This window comes from Pongo abelii, chromosome 8, assembly GCF_028885655.2.
Source record: "Pongo abelii isolate AG06213 chromosome 8, NHGRI_mPonAbe1-v2.0_pri, whole genome shotgun sequence".
Lineage (NCBI taxonomy): Eukaryota > Metazoa > Chordata > Mammalia > Primates > Hominidae > Pongo > Pongo abelii.
The window spans coordinates 101,587,646-101,610,334 of record NC_071993.2 but is presented as its reverse complement, the minus strand read 5'-3'; the positions used below and the strand labels follow the sequence as shown (position 1 = coordinate 101,610,334).

General features: G+C 39.6%; 1 protein-coding gene across 4 annotated transcripts in view; it reads right to left on the bottom strand.

Moving 5' to 3' along the window:
- Positions 1–22,689, bottom strand: part of CYP2C19 (cytochrome P450 2C19) — a 136,334-nt gene that overhangs the window by 13,219 nt on the left and 100,426 nt on the right. For all 4 annotated transcript variants that reach the window (XM_063727449.1, XM_024253963.3, XM_063727450.1 and 1 more), the window contains 2 exons: positions 16,888–17,029; positions 801–988 (listed from right to left, as the gene is read on the bottom strand). In XM_063727449.1, the coding sequence (XP_063583519.1) occupies positions 801–988; positions 16,888–17,029 (330 nt within the window). The remainder of the gene's footprint in view (positions 1–800; positions 989–16,887; positions 17,030–22,689) is intronic.

Genomic DNA, 22,689 nt, shown 5'->3' with positions numbered 1-22,689 from the left:
CCCACTATCAGCAATTCTATTCAACACTCTCCTAGAAATTCTAGCCAATGCAATAATGAATGCAATAAAGAGAAATTAAGCCCACAAGAATTGGAAAATAATAAATAAATCAATATTAACACAGATACAGTATACTGTACACAGAAATTCCAATGAATCTAGAGATAAATTATGAATAGTGATGAGTAAATTTAACAAAGTTGATAGATTAAGGTCATCAGAATGACAAAAACTAATTATGTTTCAACATACCAAGTACAAAGAAATCAAATGGCATTTTGTAAGTTTATAACAACAACAAAAAATATTAATATCTAGGAAAAACCAAAGACTTGCAAGCCATGACAACAAAATCACAACATTCCTAGGAAAATAAAGAAAGCACAAATAAATTGGAAGCATAATTATATTCACAAATGGAAAGACTCAAACTGTCAAGATGTCAGTTCTTTCCAAACTGACCTATAAATTTAATGTCACCCTGACAGAAATTCTAGCCCAATGTTTTGGGAAATTGAAAAATTAACACCTTCAAAATTTATCTGGAAATATAAGTACCTAAGAGTACCCAGAACAATCTTGAAGAAAGAGAATAAATCTGAAAAACATACACTGTGAGACACTAAGACCTGTTAAAAATCTTTATAGTCCCAAACTGGAAACAACAGAAAGTCCAATTAAACTGCCACACATAGGAGTTTTGCACTTCTCTCACCCTGGGATGGTAGAGGATAAGAATCATACTGTGAATTTGAGGAATAAAAGAACATGGAGTTGCAGTGTAGGAGAAACAAACTTACCTTGGGAATGAGGTAGTTTCTGAACTTAACGTCACAGGTCACTGCATGGGGCAGGTTGGTGGGGATGAGGTCAATGTATCTCTGGACCTCATGTACCACAGCATCTGTGTAGGGCATGTGGCCCCTGTCCTGCATGCAGGGGCTCCGGTTTCTGCCAACAACACGTTCAATCTCTTCCTGGACTTTAGCTGACAAGACACAAGCAAGAACTGATGGAAAAGGAGAAAAATGGCACATTTGTTGTAGCAATTCAGGGGCACATGAATCATGATGAAGGTATCCAAACATCATTATAAATTTAAATTATAGTGCTGGAAGTATGTGTAACTTAAAGAGAGGACTGTTACAGATGCACAAATGTGCAACTGAGCCTTAAGCTAGGCATTAAGAAAAATCTGTACACATATATGCAGAGAAAATTATTATCAATAAAGGAAGACAGGAAGAAATGAAAGAAGGAAGAGAAGTCCACAAAACAACCAGAAAACAAACAACAAAAAGGCAGAAGTAAGTCCTTACTTAATAATAACACTGAATGTAAATGGACTAAAATCTCCAATCAAAAGACAAACTGACTAGATGAAGAAACAAGACCTATTAATCTGTTGCCTAAAAAAGAAAAAAAAAACACTTCACTTAAAAAGACACACATAGACTGAAAATAAAGGAATGGAATGAGACAGTACATTCCAAAGGAAACAAAAAGAGGAGGAGTTATTATATTTAAAGCAGACAAGATAGATTTCAAGACAAAAACTGTAAGAAGAGACAAAAAATATGACAATTGGTGATAAAGCAGTCAGCTTGGCAAGAAGATGGAACGATTTTAAGTATATATGCAACCAACAATGGAGCACTGAGATATACAAAAGAAACGTAATTAGAACTAGAGAGAGATAGGCCCCAATACAATCATAGCTGGAGACTTCAACACCCCACTTCAGCATTGGACAGGTCATCCAGATAGAAAATCAACAAGGAGACATTGAACTTCATCTGCACTATAGACCAAATGGATCTGATAGATATTTGCAGAATATTTCACCCAACTGCTACAGATACACATTCTTTTCCACAGCACATGGATTGCTATCAAGAATTGACCAGATGTTAGGTCACAGGACAAGTCTTAAGACACTCAAAGAAACTGAAATAATATCAAGCATCTTCTCTGACCACCAAGTAATAAAACCAGCCATCAATAACACAAGGAATTTTGGAAACTACACAAATAAATGGAAATTAAACAATATGCTCATGAATGGCCAGTGGGTCCATGAAGAGATTAAAAAGGAAATTCAAAAATTTCTTGAAACAAATGATAATGGAAACACAACATACCAAAACCTAGGGGCTACAGCAAAACCAGTACTAAGAGGAAAGTTTATAGCTCTAAGAGCTTACATCAAAAATGGAGAAAATTTTCAAATAAACAATCTAATGATGAATCCTAAAGAACTAGATAAGCAAGAGCAAATGAAAACCAAAGGGCAACCCCCTTTGGGTCCCCTCCCTTTGTATGGGAGCTCTGTTTTCACTCTATTAAATCGGTTGCAACTGCACTCTTCTGGTCTGTGTTTGTTACGGCTGGAGCTGAGCTTTCACTCACCGTCCACTACTGCTGCATCCATCGAAAACCCACTGCAGACTTCCATCCCCCCAGATCTGGCAGGGTGTCCACTGGGCTTCTGATCCAGTGAGGTGCCCATTGCCATTCTCGATAGGGCTAAAGGCTTGCCATTGTTCCTGCATGGCTAAGTGCCTGGGTTCGTCCTAATCAAGCTGAACACTAGTTGCCAGGTTCCACGGTTCTCTTCCATGACCCACAGCTTTTAATAGAGCTATAACACTCACTGCATGGCCCAAGATTCCATTCCTTGGAATTCATGAGGCCAAGAACCCCAGGTCAGAGAACATGAAGCTTACCACCATCTTGGAAGTGGCCCGCCACCATCTTGGAAGTGGCTCACTACCATCTTGGGAGCTCTGTGAGCAAGGACCCCCTGGTAACATTTTGGTGACCATGAAGGGACGTCCAAAGTGGTAATATTGGACCACTTTCACTAGCTGTTCTGTCCTATCCTTCCTTAGAACTGGAGGAAAATACCAAGCACCTGTCAGCCAGTTAAAAATGATTAGCGTGGCCCCTGGACTTAAGACTCAGGTGTGAGGTTATCTGGGGAAGGGCTTTCTAACAACCAACCCTTCTATTGGGGAGGTTGGTCTGCCTGGAGCCAGCTTCCACTTCCAACTTTCTTGGGGAAGCTGAGGGCTGACTAGAGGCAGAAATCTGTTGTCCCAAACTCCCAGCAGTAGCCAGTTGAGATCATGGCGCAGCCAGAGGTCTCTACTCAGCAGTCACCCATGCGTGTGCCCCTACCTTTCCTTCTGACTCATACCTCCTGGGTCCTGACCAAAACTTTCTTAAAAGTGTAGCCCCAAAATTCTCCTTACCTCTGAATCTACTTCCTCTGATCCCTGCCTCCTAGGTACTAATGTTTCAGACTTTCATTTCCTCTAGCAAGTTGTATCTCTAAAGGGATCTAAGGAGGCTCTACGCTGCATCCTTAGGCACCTAGGCTATAAACCAGGGAGTCTTATCCCTGGTATTCCTCCTGATTTAGGTATACAGCTCTCAACATGGGCAGTTACATGGGACCCATTCCCCACCACGCTTGCCAGGGCCCCAAGTTTGTAATGGCTAAGAGAGAGAGATGGAGAGAGAGACAAAGAGGGAGTCAAAGAGAAAAAGAAAGAAAAAGATAGAAACAGTTAAAAAAAAAAAAAGTGTGCCCTATTCCTTTCAAAGCCAGGGTAAATTTAAAACCTGTAATTGGTAATTGCCACTTTGTTGTCAGTGTAAATAAGGGTGTAGTAAATCCTTAACCCAGTAACCTGGGATGGGCCAAATGCATTCAGTCAGTAGCAACAACTGCTTAACTAAAAGTAAAAAAGTAACTTTTAGAGGAAACCTCACTGTGAGCACACCTCACCAGTTCAGAGTTATTCTAAGTCAAAAAAAAAAAAAAAGCAAAAAGGTAGCTCATTAACTCAAAAATCTTAATGTATGGGGCTATTATGTTAGAAAAAGGTAATGTAACTCCAACCACTGATAATTGCCTTAACCCAGCAGATTTCCTAACAGGGGATTTAAATCTTAATTACCATACAACAGTCCAACCAGACATAGAAGGAACTCCCTTCAAGACAGGATGATAGATGGTTCCTCCCAGGTGATTGAGGAAAAAACCACAATAGATATTCAGTAATTGATACCAAGACTCTTGTGGAAGCAGTTAGAAAAATTGCCTAATAATTGGTCTCTTCAAATGTGCGAACTGTGTGCACTCAGCCAAGCCTTAAAGTACTTATAGAATCAAAAGACTATCTCAATCCTGACTCAACAGGTTCAATACACTCTCTCTGAAACAAATTTGCATAAGAACTGTTGTTTATGTGAAGGCATCTTGACGGGGCAGATGGGTTGTTAAGAAATACTCAGGAACCCAGCCAAGCTCTAGGACTCACCCCTGAGTGCAAAGACAATGTTAGGCATGCTTGTAAAGGATCACTAGAATCCAGCAGCCTGGACCCCTTTCTTTGTGGTCAAGAAAGGCAGGAAAAACAGGTGCAGGACTGCTACATTGGTAAGCATAAGTAATCCGATTAGCAGGGTCCATGGGTGGTTACACAGCCTGGAAAGGAACTCACCTCTGAGTGCAAAGGCAATGTTGGCACGCTGGTAAATAACCACTAGAATCCAGCAGCCCGGGCCCCTTTCTTTGTGGTCAAGAGAGGTGGGAAAACAGATGCAGGACTGCTACATCAGTGAGTGTAACTAATCCGATAAGCAGAGGTCCATGGGTGGTTATGCACTCTGGAAAGGAATAAGCATTAGGACCATAGAGTATGCTCTAGGACTAATGCTCATCGGAAAATGACTAGGGGTGCTGGCTTCCCTATGTTCTTTTTTCAGATGGGAAACATTTCCCCCAAGGCAAAAATACCCCTAAGATGTATGCTGGATAATTAGGACCAATTTGACCCTCAGACACTAAGAAAGAAATGACTTATATTCTTGTGCAGTACCGCCTGGCCACGATATCCTCTTAAAGGGGGAGAAACCTGGCCTCCTGAGGGAAGTATAAATTATAACACCATCTTACAGATAGACCTCTTTTGTAGGAAAAAGGCAAATGGAGTGAAGTGCCATATGTACAAACTTTCTTTTCATTAAGAGACAACTCGCAATTATGTAAAAAGTGTGATTTATGCCCTACAGGAAGCCCTCAGTCTACCTCCCTAACCCAGCATCTCCCCGACTCCTTCCCCAGCTAATAAGGACCCCCCTACAACCCAAACCATCCAAGAGGAGATAGATAAAGGGGTAAACAATGAACCCAAAGAGTGCCAATATTCCCCGATTATGCCTCCTCCAAACAGTGGGAGGAGGAGAATTCGGCCCAGCCAGAGTGCATGTACCTTTTTCTCTCTCAGACTTAAAGCAAATTAAAATAGACCTAGGTATTTTAGATCAGATAACCCTGATGGCTATATTGATGTTTTATAAGGGTTAGGGCAATCCTTTGATCTGACATGGAGAGATATAATGTTACTGCTAAATCAGACACTAACCCCAAATGAGAGAAGTGCCACCATATCTGCAGCCCGAGAGTTTGGCAATCTCTGGTATCTCGGTCAGGTCAATGATAGGATGACAACAGAGGAAAAAGAATGATTCCCCACAGGCCGGCAGGCAGTTCCTAGTGTAGACACTCACTGGGACACAGAATCAGAACATGGAGATTGGTGCCACAGACATTTGCTAACTTACATGCTAGAAGGACTAAGGAAAACTAGGAAGACTATGAATTATTCAATGATGTCCACTATAACACAGGGAAAGGAAGAAAATCCTACTGCCTTTCTGGAGAGACTAAGGGAGGCATTGAGGAAGCATACCGGGCAAGTGGACTTTGGAGGCTCTGGAAAAGGGAAAATTTGGGAAAATCAAATGCCTAATAGGGCTTGCTTCCAGTGCAGTCTACAAGGACACTTTAAAAAAGATTGTCCAGGTAGAAGTAAGCTGCCCCCTCGTCCATGCCCCTTATGTCAAGGGAATCCACTGGAAGAGCCACTGCCCCAGGGGATGAAGGTCCTCTGAGTTAGAAGCCACTAACCAGATGATCCAGCAGCAGGACTGAGGGTACCTGGGGCAAGTGCCAGCCCATGCCATCACCCTCACAGAGCCTCAGGTATGCTTGACCATTGAGGGCCAGGAGGTTAACTGTCTCCTGGACCCTGGTGTGACCTTCTCAGTCTTACTCTCCTGTCTTGGACAACTGTCCTCCAGATCTGTCACTATCCAAGGGTTCCTAGGACAGCCAGTTACTAGATACTTCTCCCAGTCACTAAGCTGTGACTGGGGAGCATTACTCTTTTCACATGCTTTTCTAATTATGCCTGAAAGCCCCACTCCCTTGTTAGGGAGAGACATTCTAGCAAAACCAGGGGCCATTATACACCTGAACATAGGAGAAGGAACACCCATTTGTTGTCCCCTGCTTGAGGAAGGAATTAATCCTAAAGTCTAGGCAACAGAAGGACAATATAGATGAGCAAAGAATGCCCTTCCTGTTCAAGTTAAACTAAAGGACTCCACTTCCTTTCCCTACCAAAGGCAGCACCCCCTCAGACCCGAGGCCCAACAAGGACTCCAAAAGATTGTTAAGGACCTAAAAGCCCAAGGCCTAGTAAAACCATGCAATAGCCCCTGCAATACTCCAATTTTAGGAATACAGAAACCCAATGGACAGTGGAGGTTAGTGCAAGATCTCAGGATTATCAGTGAGGCCATTGTCCCTCTATACCCAGCTGTACCCAGCCCTTATACTCTGCTTTTCCAAATACCAGAGGAAGCAGAGTGGTTTACAGTCCTGGACCTTAAGGATGACTTTTTCTGCATCCCTGTACATCCTGACTCTCAATTCTTGTTTGCCTTTGAAGATCTTTCAAACCCAACATCTCAAATCACCTGGACTGTTTTACCCCAAGGGTTCAAGGATATCCCCCATCTATTTGGCCAGGCATTAGCCCAAGACTTGAGTCAATTCTCATACCTGGACATTCTTGTCCTTCAGTACATGGATGATTTACTTTCAGCTGCCTGTTCAGAAACCTCGTGCCATCAAGCCACCCAAGCGCTCTTAAATTTCCTCACTACCTGTGGCTGCAAGGTTTCCAAACCAAAGGCTCAGCACTGCTCACAGCAGGTTAAATACTTAGGGCTAAAATTATCCAAAGGCATCAGGGCCCTCAGTGAGGAATGTATCCAGCCTATACTGGCTTATCCTCATCCCAAAACCCTAAAGCAACTAAGAGGGTTCCTTGGCATAACAGGTTTCTGCTGAATATGGATTCCCAGGTATGGTGAAATAGCCAGACCATCATATACACTAATTAAGGAAACTCAGAAAGTCAATACCCATTTAGTAAGATGGACACCTGAAACAGAAGTGGCTTTCCAGGCCCTAAAGAAGGCTCTAACCCAAGCCTCAGTGTTAAGCTTGCCAACGGGGCAAGACTTTTCTTTATGTGTCACAGAAAAAACAGGAATAGCTCTAGGAGTCCTTACACAGGTCTGAGAGATGAGCTTGCAACCCGTGGCATACCTGAGTAAAGAAACTGATGTAGTGGCAAAGGGTTGGCCTCATGGTTTACAGGTAGTGGCAGCAGTAGCAGGCTTAGTATCTGAAGCAGTTAAAAGAATACAAGGAAGAGATCTTACTGTGTGGACATCCATGATGTGAATGGCATACTCACTGCTAAAGGAGACTTGTGGCTGTCAGACAACCATTTACTTAAATATCAGGCTCTATTACTTGAAGAGCCAGTGCTGCAACTGTGCACTTGTGCAACTCTTAACCCAGCCACATTTTTTCCAGACAATGAAGAAAAGATAGAACATAACTGACAACAAGTAATTGCTCAAACCTATGCCACTCGAGGGGACCTTTTAGAGATTCCCTTGACTGATCCTGACCTCCACTTGTATACTGATGAAAGTTCCTTTGTAGAAAAAGGACTTCAAAAAGCGAGGTACACAGTTGTCCGTGATAATGGAATACTTGAAAGTAATCTCACACCAGGAACTAGGGCTCAGCTGGCAGAACTAATAGCCCTCACTTGGGCACTAGAATTAGGAAAAGGAAAAAGGGTAAATATATATATATACAGACTCTAAGTATTCTTACCTAGTCCTCCATGCCCATGCAGCAATATGGAGAGAAAGGGAATTCCTAACTTCCAAAGGAACACCTACCAAACCTCAGGAAGCCATTAGGAGATTATTATTGGCTGTACAGAAACCTAAAGAGGTGGCAGTCTTACACTGCTGGGGTCATCAGAAAGGAAAGGAAAGGAAAATAGAAGGGAACCGCCAGGCAGATATTGAGGTCAAAAGAGCTGCAAGGCAGAACCCTCCACTAGAAATGCTTATAGAAGGACCCCTAGTATGGGGTAATCCCCTCTGGGAAACCAAGCCCCAATATTCAGCAGGAGAAATAGAATGGGTAACCTCATGAGGACATAGTTTTCTCCCCTCAGGATGGCTAGCCACCAAAAAAGGAAAATTACATTTGCCTGCAGCTAACCAATGGTAATTACTTAAAACCCTTCACCAGAACTTTCACTTAGGCATTGATAGCACCCATCAGATGGCCAAATTATTATTTACTGGACCAGGCCTTTTCAAAACTATCAAGCAGATAGTCAGGGCCTGTGAAGTGTGCCAAAGGCACTACGGGCCATACATTTCAATCCCTGTATCTTTAACCTCCTTGTTAGGTGTGTCTCTTCCAGAATTGAAGCTGCAAAACTACAAATCATTCTTCAAATGGAGCCCCAGATGCAGTCCATGACTAAGATCTACTGCTGACCCTTGGACCAGCCTGCTAGCTCATGTTCCAATGATAATGACATTGAAGGCACCTCTCCCGAGGAAATCTCAACTGCATCACCCCTACTACACCCCAATTCAGCAGGAAGCAGTTAGAGCAGTTGTCGGCCAACCTCCCCAAGAGCACTTGGGTTTTCCTGTTGAGAGGCGGGACTTAGAGACAGGACTAGCTGGATTTCCTAGCTGACTAAGAATCCCTAAGCCTACCTGGGAAGGTGACCACTTCCACCTTTAAACACAGGGCTTGCAACTTAGCTCGCACATGACCAATCAGATAGTAAGGAGAGCTCACTAAAATGCTAATTAGGCAACAACAGGAGGTAAAGAAATAGCCAATCATCTGCTGCCTGAGAGCACAGTGGGAGGGACAATGATTGGGATATAAACCCAGGCATTTGAGCCAGCAATGGCAACCCCCTTTGGGTCCCCTCCCTTTGTTTTGGAGCTCTGTTTCAGCCTATTAAATCTTGCAACTGCACAAAAAAAATAAAAAAGAAAAAAGAAAGAAAACCAAAATTAGTAGAACAAAAGAAATAGTAAAGATCAGAGCAGAAATAAATGAAATTTAAATGAAGACAACAAAACAAAATATCAATTCAACAAAAAGTTGCTTCTTTGAGAAATTAAACAAAACTGACAAGTTTTTAGCCAGACTAAGAAAAAAAAAGAAGATTCAAATAAATAAAAACAAAAATAAAAAAGGAAGCAATACAACTGATACTGCAGAAATTCAAAGAATAATTAGTGGTTACTATGAGCAACTATATGCCAATAAATTGGAAAATCTAGAAGAAATGGACAAATCCCTAGACATATATGACCCATTGAGATTGAACCAGGAAGAAATCCAAAACCTGAACATGCAATGACCAGTGCCAAGATCAAACCTGTAATAAAAATTATCCCAATAAGGAAAACCCCAAGACTGGATGGCTTCACTGCTGAATTTTACCAAACATTTAAAGAAGAACTAATACCAACCCTACTCAAACTATTCCAAAAAGTAAAGGAAAAGAGAATACTTCCAAACTCATTCTATGAAGCGAGTATTACCCTGATACCAAAATCAGAATAAGACACATCAAAAAAAGAAAACTACAGGCCAATACACCTGATGAATACTGACGCAAAAATCCTCAACAAAATACTAGGAAACTACATTCAACAATACAATAGACAGATCATTCACAATGACCAAGTGGGATTTATCTCTGGGATGCAAGGATGGTTCAACATGTGGAAATCAAGCAGTGTGATACATCATATCAACAGAATGAAGGATAAAAACCATATGATCATTTCAGTTGATGCCGAAAAATTATTTGATAAAATTCAACATCCCTTCATGATAAAAATTCATTAAAAGCACTTGAGATAGAAGGAACATACCTCAACATAAAACAAAGCTATATGACAGACCTACTACTAGTACCATACTGAACGGGGAAAACTGAAAGCCTTTTCTCTAAGATCAGGAACATGACAAGGATGTCCACTGTTGCCATTGTTATTCTTCATACTACTGGATGACCTAGCAAGAGCAATCAGACAAGAGAAAGATATAAAGGCTATCCACATTGGAAAGGAAGAAGTCAAAATATTCTTGTGTGCAGATGATATAACCTTATACTAGGAAAAACCTAAAGATTCCACAAGATAATTACTAGAACTGATGAACAAATTCTGTGAAGTTGAAGGATACAAACTCAACATAAAAATCAGTAGTGTTGATATATGCCAACAGTGAACAATGAGAAAAAGAAATTTAAAATGCAATCCCATTTAAAATAGCCATATATAAAATAAAATACCTAGGAATTAATTTAACCAAAGAACCAAAAGATCTCTATAAAGAAAACTATAAAGCACTGAGGAAAGAAGTTTAAGAGATCACAACAAATGGAAAAATATTTCATGTTCATGGATTGGAAAAATCAATATTATTAAAATGTCCATACTATCAAAACAATCTACAGATTCAATAAAATCCCCATCAAATTGCAAATGACATTCTTCACAGAAATAGAAAAAAAATCTTTAAAATTGATAAGGGTCCACAAAAGACCCAGAATAGTCAAAACTATCATAAGCAAAAAAACAAAACTGGAGGAATCACATTATCTCACTTAAAATTATACTACACAGATATGCTAAAAAAAACAGCATGGTACTGACATAAAAACAGACACATAGACCAATGGAACAGAATAGAGAATCCAGAAACAATTTCACATACCTAGCATGAACTCATTCTTGACAAAGGTGCTGACATGATTTGGCTGTGTCCCCACCCCAAATCTCATCTTGAATTGTAATAATCCCCACACCTCAAGGGCAAGGCCACGTGGGGATAATTGAAACATGGAGTGGTTTCCCCCATACTGTTCTCATGGTAGTGAATAAGTCTCACAAGATCTGATGGTTTTATAAATGGGACTTCCCCTGCAAAGATCTCTGCCTGCCACCATGTAAGATGTGACTTTTCTCCTCATTTGTCTTCCACCATGATTTTGAGGTATCCCCAGCCATGTGGAACTGTAAGTCCATTAAACGTCTTTCCCTTATAAATTACCCGGTCTTGTGCATGGCTTTATCAGAAGCATGAGAACAGACTAACACAGGTACCAAGAATGTACACCGGGGGAAAGACCGTCTCTTCAATAGATTGTGCTGGGATAATTTAATATCCTACACAGAGGGATGAACCTGGACTCATATCTCTTGCCACATACAAAACTCAACTCAAAATGGATGAAAAACTTAAATATGAGACCTCAAACTGTGAAACTACTATAGGAAAATACTAGAAAACATCTCCAGGACATTGGTCTAGGCAAAAATTTCTTAAGCAATACCCCACAAGCACAGGCATTCAAACATGGACAAATGGGATCATATCAAGTTAAAAAGCTTCTGCACAGCAAAAGATACCATCCACAAAGGGAAGAGACAATCTACAGAATGGAGAAAACTATTTGCAAACTACTCATCTGACAAGATATTAATAACCAGAATATATAAGGAACTTAAGTAATTCTATAGAAAAAAATCCAATCCAAAAGTGGGCAGAAGATTTGAATAGACATTTCTCAAAAGAAGACATATTAATTGTTAACAGGCATACAAAAAGGTGGTCAACACCACTGATCATCAGAGAAATGTAAATCAAAACTACAATGAGATGTCACCTCACTCCAGTTAAAATGGCTTATATCCAAAAGACAGGCAATAACAAATGCTAGTGAGGATGTGGAGATAAGTGGACCCTTGTACAATGCTGGAGGGAATGTAAATTAGTATGGCCACTATGGAGAGCTGTTTGAATGTTCCTCAAAAAACTAAAAATATATAGTAAGTTTTTCTAAAAAAAAAAATAAATAAAACTACCAACAACCCTACTACTGGGTATATACCCAAAAGAAAGGAAATAAGTATATCAAAGAGACATCTGCACTCTTACGTTTGTTGCAGCACTGTTTACAATGGCTAAGACTTTGAAACAACCTAAATATCCATCAACAGACTAATGGATAAAGAAAATGTAGTACATATACACAATGGAGTTCTATTCAGCCATAAAAAATAATGAGATTCAGTCATTTGCAACAACATGACTGGAAATGGAGAGCATTACGTTAAGTGAAATAAGCCAGGCACAGAAAAACAAACATAGCATGTTCTCACTTATTTGTGGGATCTAAAATAAAAAGAATTTAACTAATGGACACAAAGTGTAGAAGGATGGCTACCAGATACTTGAAAGGGTAGTGGGGGGTGAGAAGGGAAGTGGGGATCAATAAGAACTACTATTTGATAAGTGTGACTATAGTCAATAATAACTTAATTGTATATTTTAAAATAACTTAAAGAGTGTAATTGAATGGTTTTGTAACTCAAAGAATAAATGCTTGAGGGCACAGATAACCCCTTCTCCACGACATGCTTATTTCACACTGCATGCCTGTATCAAAACATCTCCTGCACCCCACAAACATATTAATATATACCTACTATGTACCCATAAATATAAAACATAAAAAAGGTAAAAAGATAAATCTGTATGTACATATACATTAGTATATATAAGTAATACAAATAAAAATAATGAAATGTTTGAAAACATAAAGTAAGCATAAACTTAGTCATGAAATTTCTGTGTTGGAAAAAAACAGGAATTAATTTATATCAAAATAACACATTTAAACATTAAATTATACTAACAGATTTATGCATATATATAACTGTGTATTTGTGCATCTGTACTTGTGTGTGTGAGTCTGCAATTTGCAATGGTATTCTCTTCATTCTCACAGTTTCCAGATCTACCATTTTGAACATTCTAGCAGCTTCTTCTGAAAATACATTCACATTTCTAAATAGAGACCTTGTTTCTATTTTTTACTTATCTTTTTGTAGATTATATTTAATAATTTTTTATTATGAGACAAGAAAATTTTAATCTCCATTTTCACCTCATATTTGAACACACCCTCAGATAGACACACTCATTTTTCCACACTGCTTTTTCCAGAATATATTTAGATGTCAATTTTTATGATATCCGTATTCATTGCTTATATCATTCTGACTACATAAATTTGGTTCTCTGGTAAGACAGCTACGATTATACTTTATTTTTAGGGCTTTGTTAAACTTAACCACGTCTCTTTATTTCTATTTGTAATTTTCTGTTTCCCAAGTTAGAATTACTTACAAATGTTCAGGCAGATGTTTGAAACTCCTTTTTTAGTTATTGGAAACTCTCATAAAATCTGTCACATCTCTTGTTCTTGCCGTCTCCTCTCACTTCTGAATTATCCACCAGGTCCATTCTGAAGTAGTTGTTTTCTAGGCCTGGTGCTAGGCAGCCTCCCTGACACTCTCACCTACGTGAGGTCTCCAGATTGCTGGAGCTCAGGACTTTCTCTAACTAGGTTTCAGGCATTTGAATGAAGCACATTCTCCAATATTTTTCTGAGAAAGGGACAATAGAAGGTAAAATTTTTGCAAATGTGCAAGTCTGAATACACCCTATTTCTATTAATATGCTAAATAATATTGATAGTTCCTCTTGAGAATTCTGAATCCTAATTCTCTCAATATGACCTGGTATATCTCTGAAAGTTTTTGTGATTTTCCCTTTAATTCTGGTGTCCTGAAATTCCATGACCCTGTGTCTAGCAGTGTATGATTTCATTTCATTCACTCTGTTAGACATTGAAGAAAATTTTCTGTTAAGATGGCAAAAGAAAAATGTCATTTCTCTAGATCAGTTCCCTTTCTGTAGGATAAAGCTAGCTGCTGAATTTTAGGAAGCAAGATGAATAAAAGAGCTTTAAGTCTCTGAACTGAAGGTGTGGACCCTTACTAAATCTGCCTTTCTAGCCTACACTTCATGTCTTTTCTGGCACTGCCCTTTGTCCCTGAGTACAGGGCTTCTTAAACTCATTTCTTTAGAGAGTAAGCCTCCTTTTTCTTATGGGAGAAAATTAGTTACTTCATGAAAAGAGTTGTGTAGGAAACCTAGGCAGAGACAGCCTCCTTTTTCAACCTCATTCTCTACCATCTTTGACCCTTGGTACTTCCAAATACTAATATTGAGGGGATTTAAGGGACACTGATTAATTTTCCTCCTTGATAAATTTTCCTCTTCTGACTTTTTGGTTACAAGTTTATCCTCTCTGTACAGATTTATTATTCCTCCATTTGCTCTCTGTGTTTTAGAAATTTGTTAAAGCTTTATTGACTATTTTCTGTACTCTACCTAACTTAAAGGGCTCAAACGCTAATATCCCAAATCTATAAAAAACTAAAACAAATTAACAAGCAAAAAACAAAAAAAAAATTATAAATGGTCAAAGCACATGAACAGACACTTCTCAAAAGATGACATACAAGCAGCCAACAAACAGATGAAAAAATGTTCAACATCACTAATCATCAGAGAAATCAAAATCAAAATCACAAGGAGGTACTATCCCACACCAGTCAGAATGGCAATTATTAATATTAGAAAATCCAAAAACATGAGATGCTGGTGAGGTTGCAGACAAAAGGAAATGCTTTTACACTGCTGGTGGGTATGAAAACTAGTTCAGTCACTGTGGAAAGCAGTTTGGATATTTCTGAAAGAACTTAAAATAGAACTTTAGTTGACCCAGCAATCCAAGTATTGAGTATATGCCCCCCCAAAAAAAATCATTCTATCAAAAAGACTTACACACCAATATGTTCACTGTAGTGCTATTCACAATAGCAAAAAAAATGGAATCAACTTAAGTGCCCATCAACAGTAGACTGTATAAGTAAAATGTGGTAAATATACACTGATATGGTTAGGTTGTGTCCCCACTCAAATCTCATCTTGGACTTTAGCTCCCATAATTCCCACATGTCATGGGAGGGACTCAATGGGACATAATTTAATCATGGGGGCATGGTGTTCCCATGCTGTTCTTGTGATAGTACATAAGTCTCTATCAGAGACTTATTGTGAGGCCTTTCCAGTCATGTGGAATTGAGAGTCCATTAAATCTCTTTCCTTTATGAATTACCCAGCCTCAGGTATGTCTTTATTAGCAGCATGAGAACAGACTAGTATATACACCATGGAATACTACACAGCCATAAAAAAGAACAAAAATCATGTCCTTTGCAGCACTATAGATGAAGCAGGAGGCCATTATCCTAAGCAATCTAATACAAGAACAGAAAGCCAAATACCACATGTTCTCACTTATAAATGGGAGGTAAACATTGAATACACATGAACCTAAAGATGGGAACAATAGACACTGAGGATCACTACATAGGGGAGGGAGAGAAGGGATGTGGGTTGGAGAACCATTTGTTGGGTACTATGCTTACTGTCAGTGTGATGAAATAGTTGGGACCCCAAGCCTCAGTGTTACACAACTTACCCATGTAACAAATCTGTATTTGTACCATTTAATCTATAAAAAAAAAGTTGAAAAAATATTCTAGAATGTTATAGGTTAGTAATTGTTCAAAAAAAGGCCTAATTCTTATTTGGAATTAGGTTATTGTCATTAAATGGGGGATACTGACACAGGGGAAAAAAGAATATTTATTATCTGCAGCACAACCAAAATTCTTTAAAAGTAAATTTCTAAAGTAAAGTTGTTCATAAATGATAAAATTATTGACCCCCCCACAAAATTCTTATTTTATCCAACACCAGTTTCACGGAAACTGTCTCAGGTACATCTTCTGCCTAAATGGAACATTCTTTAGGTACCTCTTTTAGTAAACAGAATCAATTTTCTCATGAATCTAACTTTTTAGAATTCTTATCAGACTAGGAATTTTTTCAGGCAGCCTCACTACATTTCTAGGATTACCATTTATCCTTCAATAAGAAGAGTTTCCATTTTCCCTACTCCAGCATTTGAACCTGAAATTTTGAGAATGAGAAAAGTTATCTTTAACAATACACTTGCTGTTCAAAATGGCCTTTTAATAATAAAACCAACATGTAATCCCAGGCCAACTTATGTTGTCTCTTTCTGCCATAAGTCACTGTCGATGAAATCCAGACACACTGGGCCAGAGCTCTATTGCTTTTGAAACTGCCATGCTGTTTTCATTTCTCTCAGTTATCTTCCTCTACTGTGCAAATATGTCCCTTTTTTCTTTTCTTTTTCTTTTCCTTTTTTTTCTTTTCTGAGACAGGGTCCCACTCTGTCACCCAGGCTAGAGTGCAGTGGCACAATCTTGGCTCACTGCAACCTCCACCACCCGGGTTGAAGCGATTCCCATGCCTCAGCCCCCAAGTAGCTGGGATTACAGTGGTGTGCCACCATGCCTGGCTATGTTTTGTATTTTTAGTAGAGATGGGGCTTGGCCATATTGGCCAAGCTGGTCTTGAACTCCTAGCCTCAATGATCCACCCACCTAGGCCTCCCAAAGGGCTGGGATTACAAGCATGAGCCACTGCACCAGGCCAGGATATTCCATTTTAATCACACCGTTAAATTGGGACAGATTACAGCTGCGGGCGCAGAAATTTAAATAATGAAACTTCTCTAAGAGAAACAGGAAGGAGAACACTAGCAGCACCTTCCCAACATCTTTTCTAAAACTCAATTAACTCATCCTCTGTGATCATACCTGTGACCTCTGGGTGCTTCAGCAGGAGAAGGAGAGCATATCTCAGGGTTGTGCTTGTCGTCTCTGTCCCAGCTCCAAGTAAGTCGGCTGCAGTGATTACCAAGTTTTCAATAGTGAACTCAGACTGTTGGTTTTGCTTTTCCTAGGAATGATTTGATGCAATTATCTGACAAATTATTAAACAGCATATTTGATGACAGTAAATTCAAAATTACTCACATTGTATACTTACCAACATAGAAACTGTAAAGTATAGTACTAGAAAAAAATATTGTATGGTGTAGTGGATGCTGTAGACGAACTGGCCCAAACTTTATTTCCTACCCCCTTATTCCATGCTTGCTTAAAAGTTCCATTTGTCAGACTCTGCAGTTAGCTGACTCACACAGCATGTTTTTTGGCAAAAAAAAAATATAAGCAGAAGATCTCTAGGTGCACTTCTTCTATTTCCTCTTTCATACTCAAAACACAAATGTGAAGATATAAAGACATTATCTGTTAAAGTTATTATTACCTGTAGACAACCACAACTTAAATTAATAAAAATAGGTAAATTAGGGCCATATCATTAGATACTATGAGCCTGAATCAAGAGTCTGCAATTATCTTCTTCTGTCAGAAAGGTACATGGACTCAATATTGCCTGAAGATTCATTATAAAGTTGAAATTTTGTAAAAACAAATATGAAAAAAGCAACATGACAGTAAAACCTAGAATAAATTATAGAGAAAGAGAATGAGTTTACAATGACAAGATGGGCCCACACTATTGTAATCTATGTGGGAGGCAACAGACAACTTGTTCTAGAATGCAAGTAGTGCAGGAATAAATAAAAATATACAAAGTGAAGAGAAAGGACAATGATGAAGATGGAGAATAAGGACATTAATTGCCCACAGGGAATAAAGGAGAGAGTAAGAGTAAGGCATACGCCAAGGCTCAGAGACTGGAGTTCTCATAATTTGGAAGTTCAGAGAGTGAAAGCAATGGGTGAGGAATACTTAGTTTGAATTAGGACTGGGGTGTTGATATGATGCAGAATTGACAACAATAAGGGGAAAGTTTTGAATACTGAGTACAAGAGATCATCAATATACAAAAACATATTACTTTATAGTAAGTCCTTAGGCCAGCAATAAATTAATGATGCTTTTAGAGTCTCCAAGTTACCTGTGTCATGTTAAATATTGTGTAGTTAACACCACTGAAATAGACTAGATTCTCTCAACATGTGTAGACAAAAACAGTCCTCTCCCTTGGTAACATCAGCTTCACACAGTTTTCTAAGCTTGCCATGTTGAAAATTACTCTTAAGTAAGAAGAACAGTGCAGTCACAAACCAGTATTAACATTTCCATCTGTTGACTTGAGCTTGGTTACTTAGCATTAATAAGGTAGTATATCCTATCTTATTAATGATAGTAGCCATATTCTACTTGCTGGGCTCAAATCTAGAGAGCACCCTTCTACATCAGAGGCAGGCCAGGGCATTTTCCTGCACCTCACCCTCAGAAACAGACTCACAGCCACAACTCAGTCCATGGGCTTCAGCTGCTAGGGTGTGCTACCGAGTCATAGACCTTGGTTCTGTGGGCAGTCTACATTCAACAGTGCCACAGAGAGTGAACCTGCACCGCAAGACCCAGGTGTCACAATACATGATTAAAAGACCCTGAGTCTAGAATGATGCTTCTATGACAAATTCAAGCATCTGTACTTGTAACCCAGCACCAATACTGCTGAGTGTATGCCATGTCAGAGCTGACACCAAAAGGAATCCCTTAGGCTAAGTCACCCCAATTTTAGGAAAATAAAAATCGGAGGATGCCCAAATACTTTGACACCAAGGACATTAACAACCTACACTGCTCCTGATACTGCTGCAACCTTCTACAGCCTAGGCCACTGGGGCACCCAAAATTATTGCTGATGTTGGCCATAGCTAGAGAAACTACACAGATACTATCACAATGCATCTATTCAAAAACTCAGTTACCCACTCTTCGTCACCTGCACACAAACACTCAACTTCAGATAAAAGTCTTTCTCTATGAAATTCACTGTAGAAATTTTGGAATAGCAATTGTTCCATCACATGCATAGACATCAATGCAGGGACACAACATGAAAAATAAAGAAATATGGCACCACAAAAGGGACATAATAGCTCTCAAATAACAGACCTCAATAAAAAAAATCCACAAATATTCAAAAAAGGAATTCAAAATAATTACCTTTAAGAAACTCAATCAGGAGGGTGGCTGGCAAGATGACTGAATAGGAAAAGCTCCAGTCTGCAGCTCCCAGTGAGATCAATGAAGAAGGCAGGTGATTTCTGCATTTCCAACTGAGGTACCTGGCTCATCTCACTGGGAATGTTTAGACAGTAGGTGCAGTGCATGGAGGCTAAACTGAAGCAGGGAGGAACGTTGCCTCACCTGGGAAGCCCAAGGGTTTGGTGAACTCCCTCCCATAGCCAAGGAAAGCCTTGAGGGACTGTGCTGTGAAGAACGGTGCACTCTGGCCCAAATACTACAGTTTTTCCATGGTCTTCACAACCCACAGACCAGAAGATACCCTTGAGAGCCTACACCACCAGGGCCCTGGGTTTCAAGCACAAAACTGGATGGTCATTTGGGCAGACACCAAGCTAGCTGGAGTGGTTTTTTTCATGCCCCAGTGGTGCCTGTAACACCAGCAAGTCAGAACCATTCAGTCTCCTGGAAAGAGGACTGAAGCCAGGGAGCCAAGAGATCTAGCTCAGGGGATCTCACCCCCATGGAGCTCAGCAAGCTAAGATCCACTGGTTTGAAATTCTGTTTGCCAGCACAGCAGTCTGAAGTTGACTGGGGATGTTCGAGCTTGGGGGGTGCGGGGAGGGGAGTCTGCCATTGTTTAGGCTTGAGTAGGTGGTTTTCCCTTCACAGTGTAAACAAAGCCTCCAGGAAGCTAGGACTAGGTGGAGTCCACTTCAGCTCCGCAAAGCCACTGTAGCCATACTGCCCCTCTAGATTCCTTCTCTCCGAGCAGTTGCATCTGTGAAAGACAGGCAACGTTCCCAGTCAGGGGCTTATAGATAAAACTCCCATCTCACTGGACTGAGAACCTGGAAGAAGGGGTGGCAGTGGGTGCAGCTTCAGCAGACTTAAATGTTCCTGCCTGCTGGCTCTAAAGAGAACAGCAGACCTCCCAGCAGGGGTCAACAGACACCTCATACAGAAGAGCTTTGGCTGGCATCTGGCAAGTGTCCCTCTAGGATGAAGCTTCCAGAGGAATAAACACACAGCAATCTTTGCTGTTCTGTGGCCTCCTCTGGTGATACTCAGGCAAACAAGGTTTGGAGTGGACCTCAAGCAAACTCCAGCAGACCTGCAGCAGAAGGGCCTGACCGTTAGAAAAAAACTAGCAAACAGAAAGGAATAGCATCAACATCAACAAAAAGGATGTCCACGCAAAAAACCCATTCAAAGGTCACCAACATCAAAGACAAGAGGTAGATAAATCCACAAATATGAGAAGAAAAAAAAGCACAAAAAGGCTGAAAATTTCAAAAACCTGAATATTTCTTCTCCTCCAAAGGATCACAACTCCTTGCCAGCAAGGGGACAAAACTGGACAGAGAAAGAATTTGATGAATTGACAGAAGTAGGCTTCAGAATGTGTGTAATAACAAACTCCACTGAGCTAAAGGAGCATGTTCTAACCCATTGCAAAGAAGCTAAAAACCTTGAAAAAAGGTTAGACGAATTGCTAACTAGAATAACCAGTTTAGAGAAGAACATGAGTGACCCGATGGAGCTGAAAAACACAGAATGAGAACTTTGTGAAGCATAAATAAATATCAATAGCCAAATTGATAAAGCAGAAGAAAGGATATCAGAGATTCAAGATCAACTTAAGTGAAGAAAAAATTTTAAAAATAAGAATAAAAAGAAATGAACATAGCCTCCAAGAAATATGGCACTATGTGAAAGACAAAATCTACATTTGATTGGTGTACTTGAAAGTGATGGGGGGAATGGAACCAAGTTGTAAAACATTCTTCAGGATATTATCCAGGAGAACTTCCACAATCTAGCAAGACAGACCAACATTCAAATTCAGGAAATACAGAAAACACCCACAATGATACTTCTCAAGAAGGGCAACCCCAAGACACATAATCGTCAGATTCACCAAGGTTAAAATAAAGGAAAAAATGTTAAGGGAAACCAGAAAGAAAGGTCGGGTTACCACAAAGGGAAGCCCATCAGACTAACAGCATATCTCTGTGGAGAAGCCTGACAAGCCAGAGGAGAGTGGGGGCCAATATTCAACATCCTTAAAGAAAAGAATTTTCAACCCAGAATTTCATATCCAGCCAAACTAAGCTTCATAGGCAAAGGAGAAATAACGTCCTTTACAGACAAGAAAATGCTGAGAGATTTTGTCATCACCAAGCCTGCGTTACAAGAGCTCCTGAAGGAAACACTAAATATGGAAAGGATCAACTGTGAACAGCCACTGCAAAAACATACCAAATTTTGTAAAGACCATCAACACTACAAAAAATCTGCATCAACAAAAAGGCAAAATAATCATCTGGCATCATAATGGCAGGATTAAATCCACACACAATATTAACCTTAAATGTAAACAGGCTAAATGCCCCAATTAAAAGACACAGACTGGCAAATTGGATAGAGTCAAGACCCATCAGTGTGCTGTATTCAGGAGACCCATCTCATGAGTGAAGACACACATAGGCTCAAAATAAAGGGATGGAGGAATATTTACCAAGCAAATGGAAAGCAAAACAAAGCAGGGGCTGCAATCCTAGTCTCTGATAAAACAGACCCTCATATATTGTTTGTGGAAATTTAAATTCATACAATTACTATGGAGCAAGATTTGGAGGTTCCTCATAAAACTAAAAATAAAGTTACCAAATGATCCAGCAATCCCACTGCTAGGTATGAATCCAAAAGAAAGGAAATCAGTATATTGAAGAGATATCTACACTCCCAAGTTTTGTTCTGCTTTCCATTTGCTTGGTAAATATTCCTCCATCCCTTTATTTTGAGCCTATGTGTATCTTTGCATGTGAGATGGGTCTCCTGAATACAGCACACTGATGGGTCTTGACTCTATCCAATTTGCCAGTCTTGTCTTTTAATTGGAGCATTTAGCCTGTTTACATTTAAGGTTAATATTGTGTGTGGATTTAATCCTGCCATTATGATGCCAGATGATTATTTTGCCTTTTAGTTGATGCAGTTTTTTTGTAGTGTTGATGGTCTTTACAAAATTTGGTATGTTTTTGCAGTGGCTGTTCACAGTTGATCCTTTCCATATTTAGTGTTTCCTTCAGGAGCTCTTGTAAGGCAGGCTTGGTGATGACATGTTTGTTTCAGCACTGTTTATAATAGCTAAGATACAGAAGCAACCTAAGTGTTCATCAATGGATGAGTGGATAAAGAAAACGTGGTACATATACACAATGGAGTACTATTCAGCCATTTAAGAAAATGAGATTCAGTCATTTGCAACAACACAGATAGAATTGGAGATTATTATGTTAAGTGAAATAAGCCAGGAACAGAAAGATAAACATCACATTTTCTCACTTATTTGTGGGATCTAAAACTCAAAAACAATTGAGCCCATGGAGATACAGAGTAGAAAGATGGTTACCAGAGGCTGGGAGGGACAGTGAGTGGGTGAAGGGGAGTGGAAATTGCTAATGGGTACAAAAATAGTTATAATTAATGAATAAGTCCTAGTATTTGATAGCACAATAGGGTGACTATAGTCAATAATTA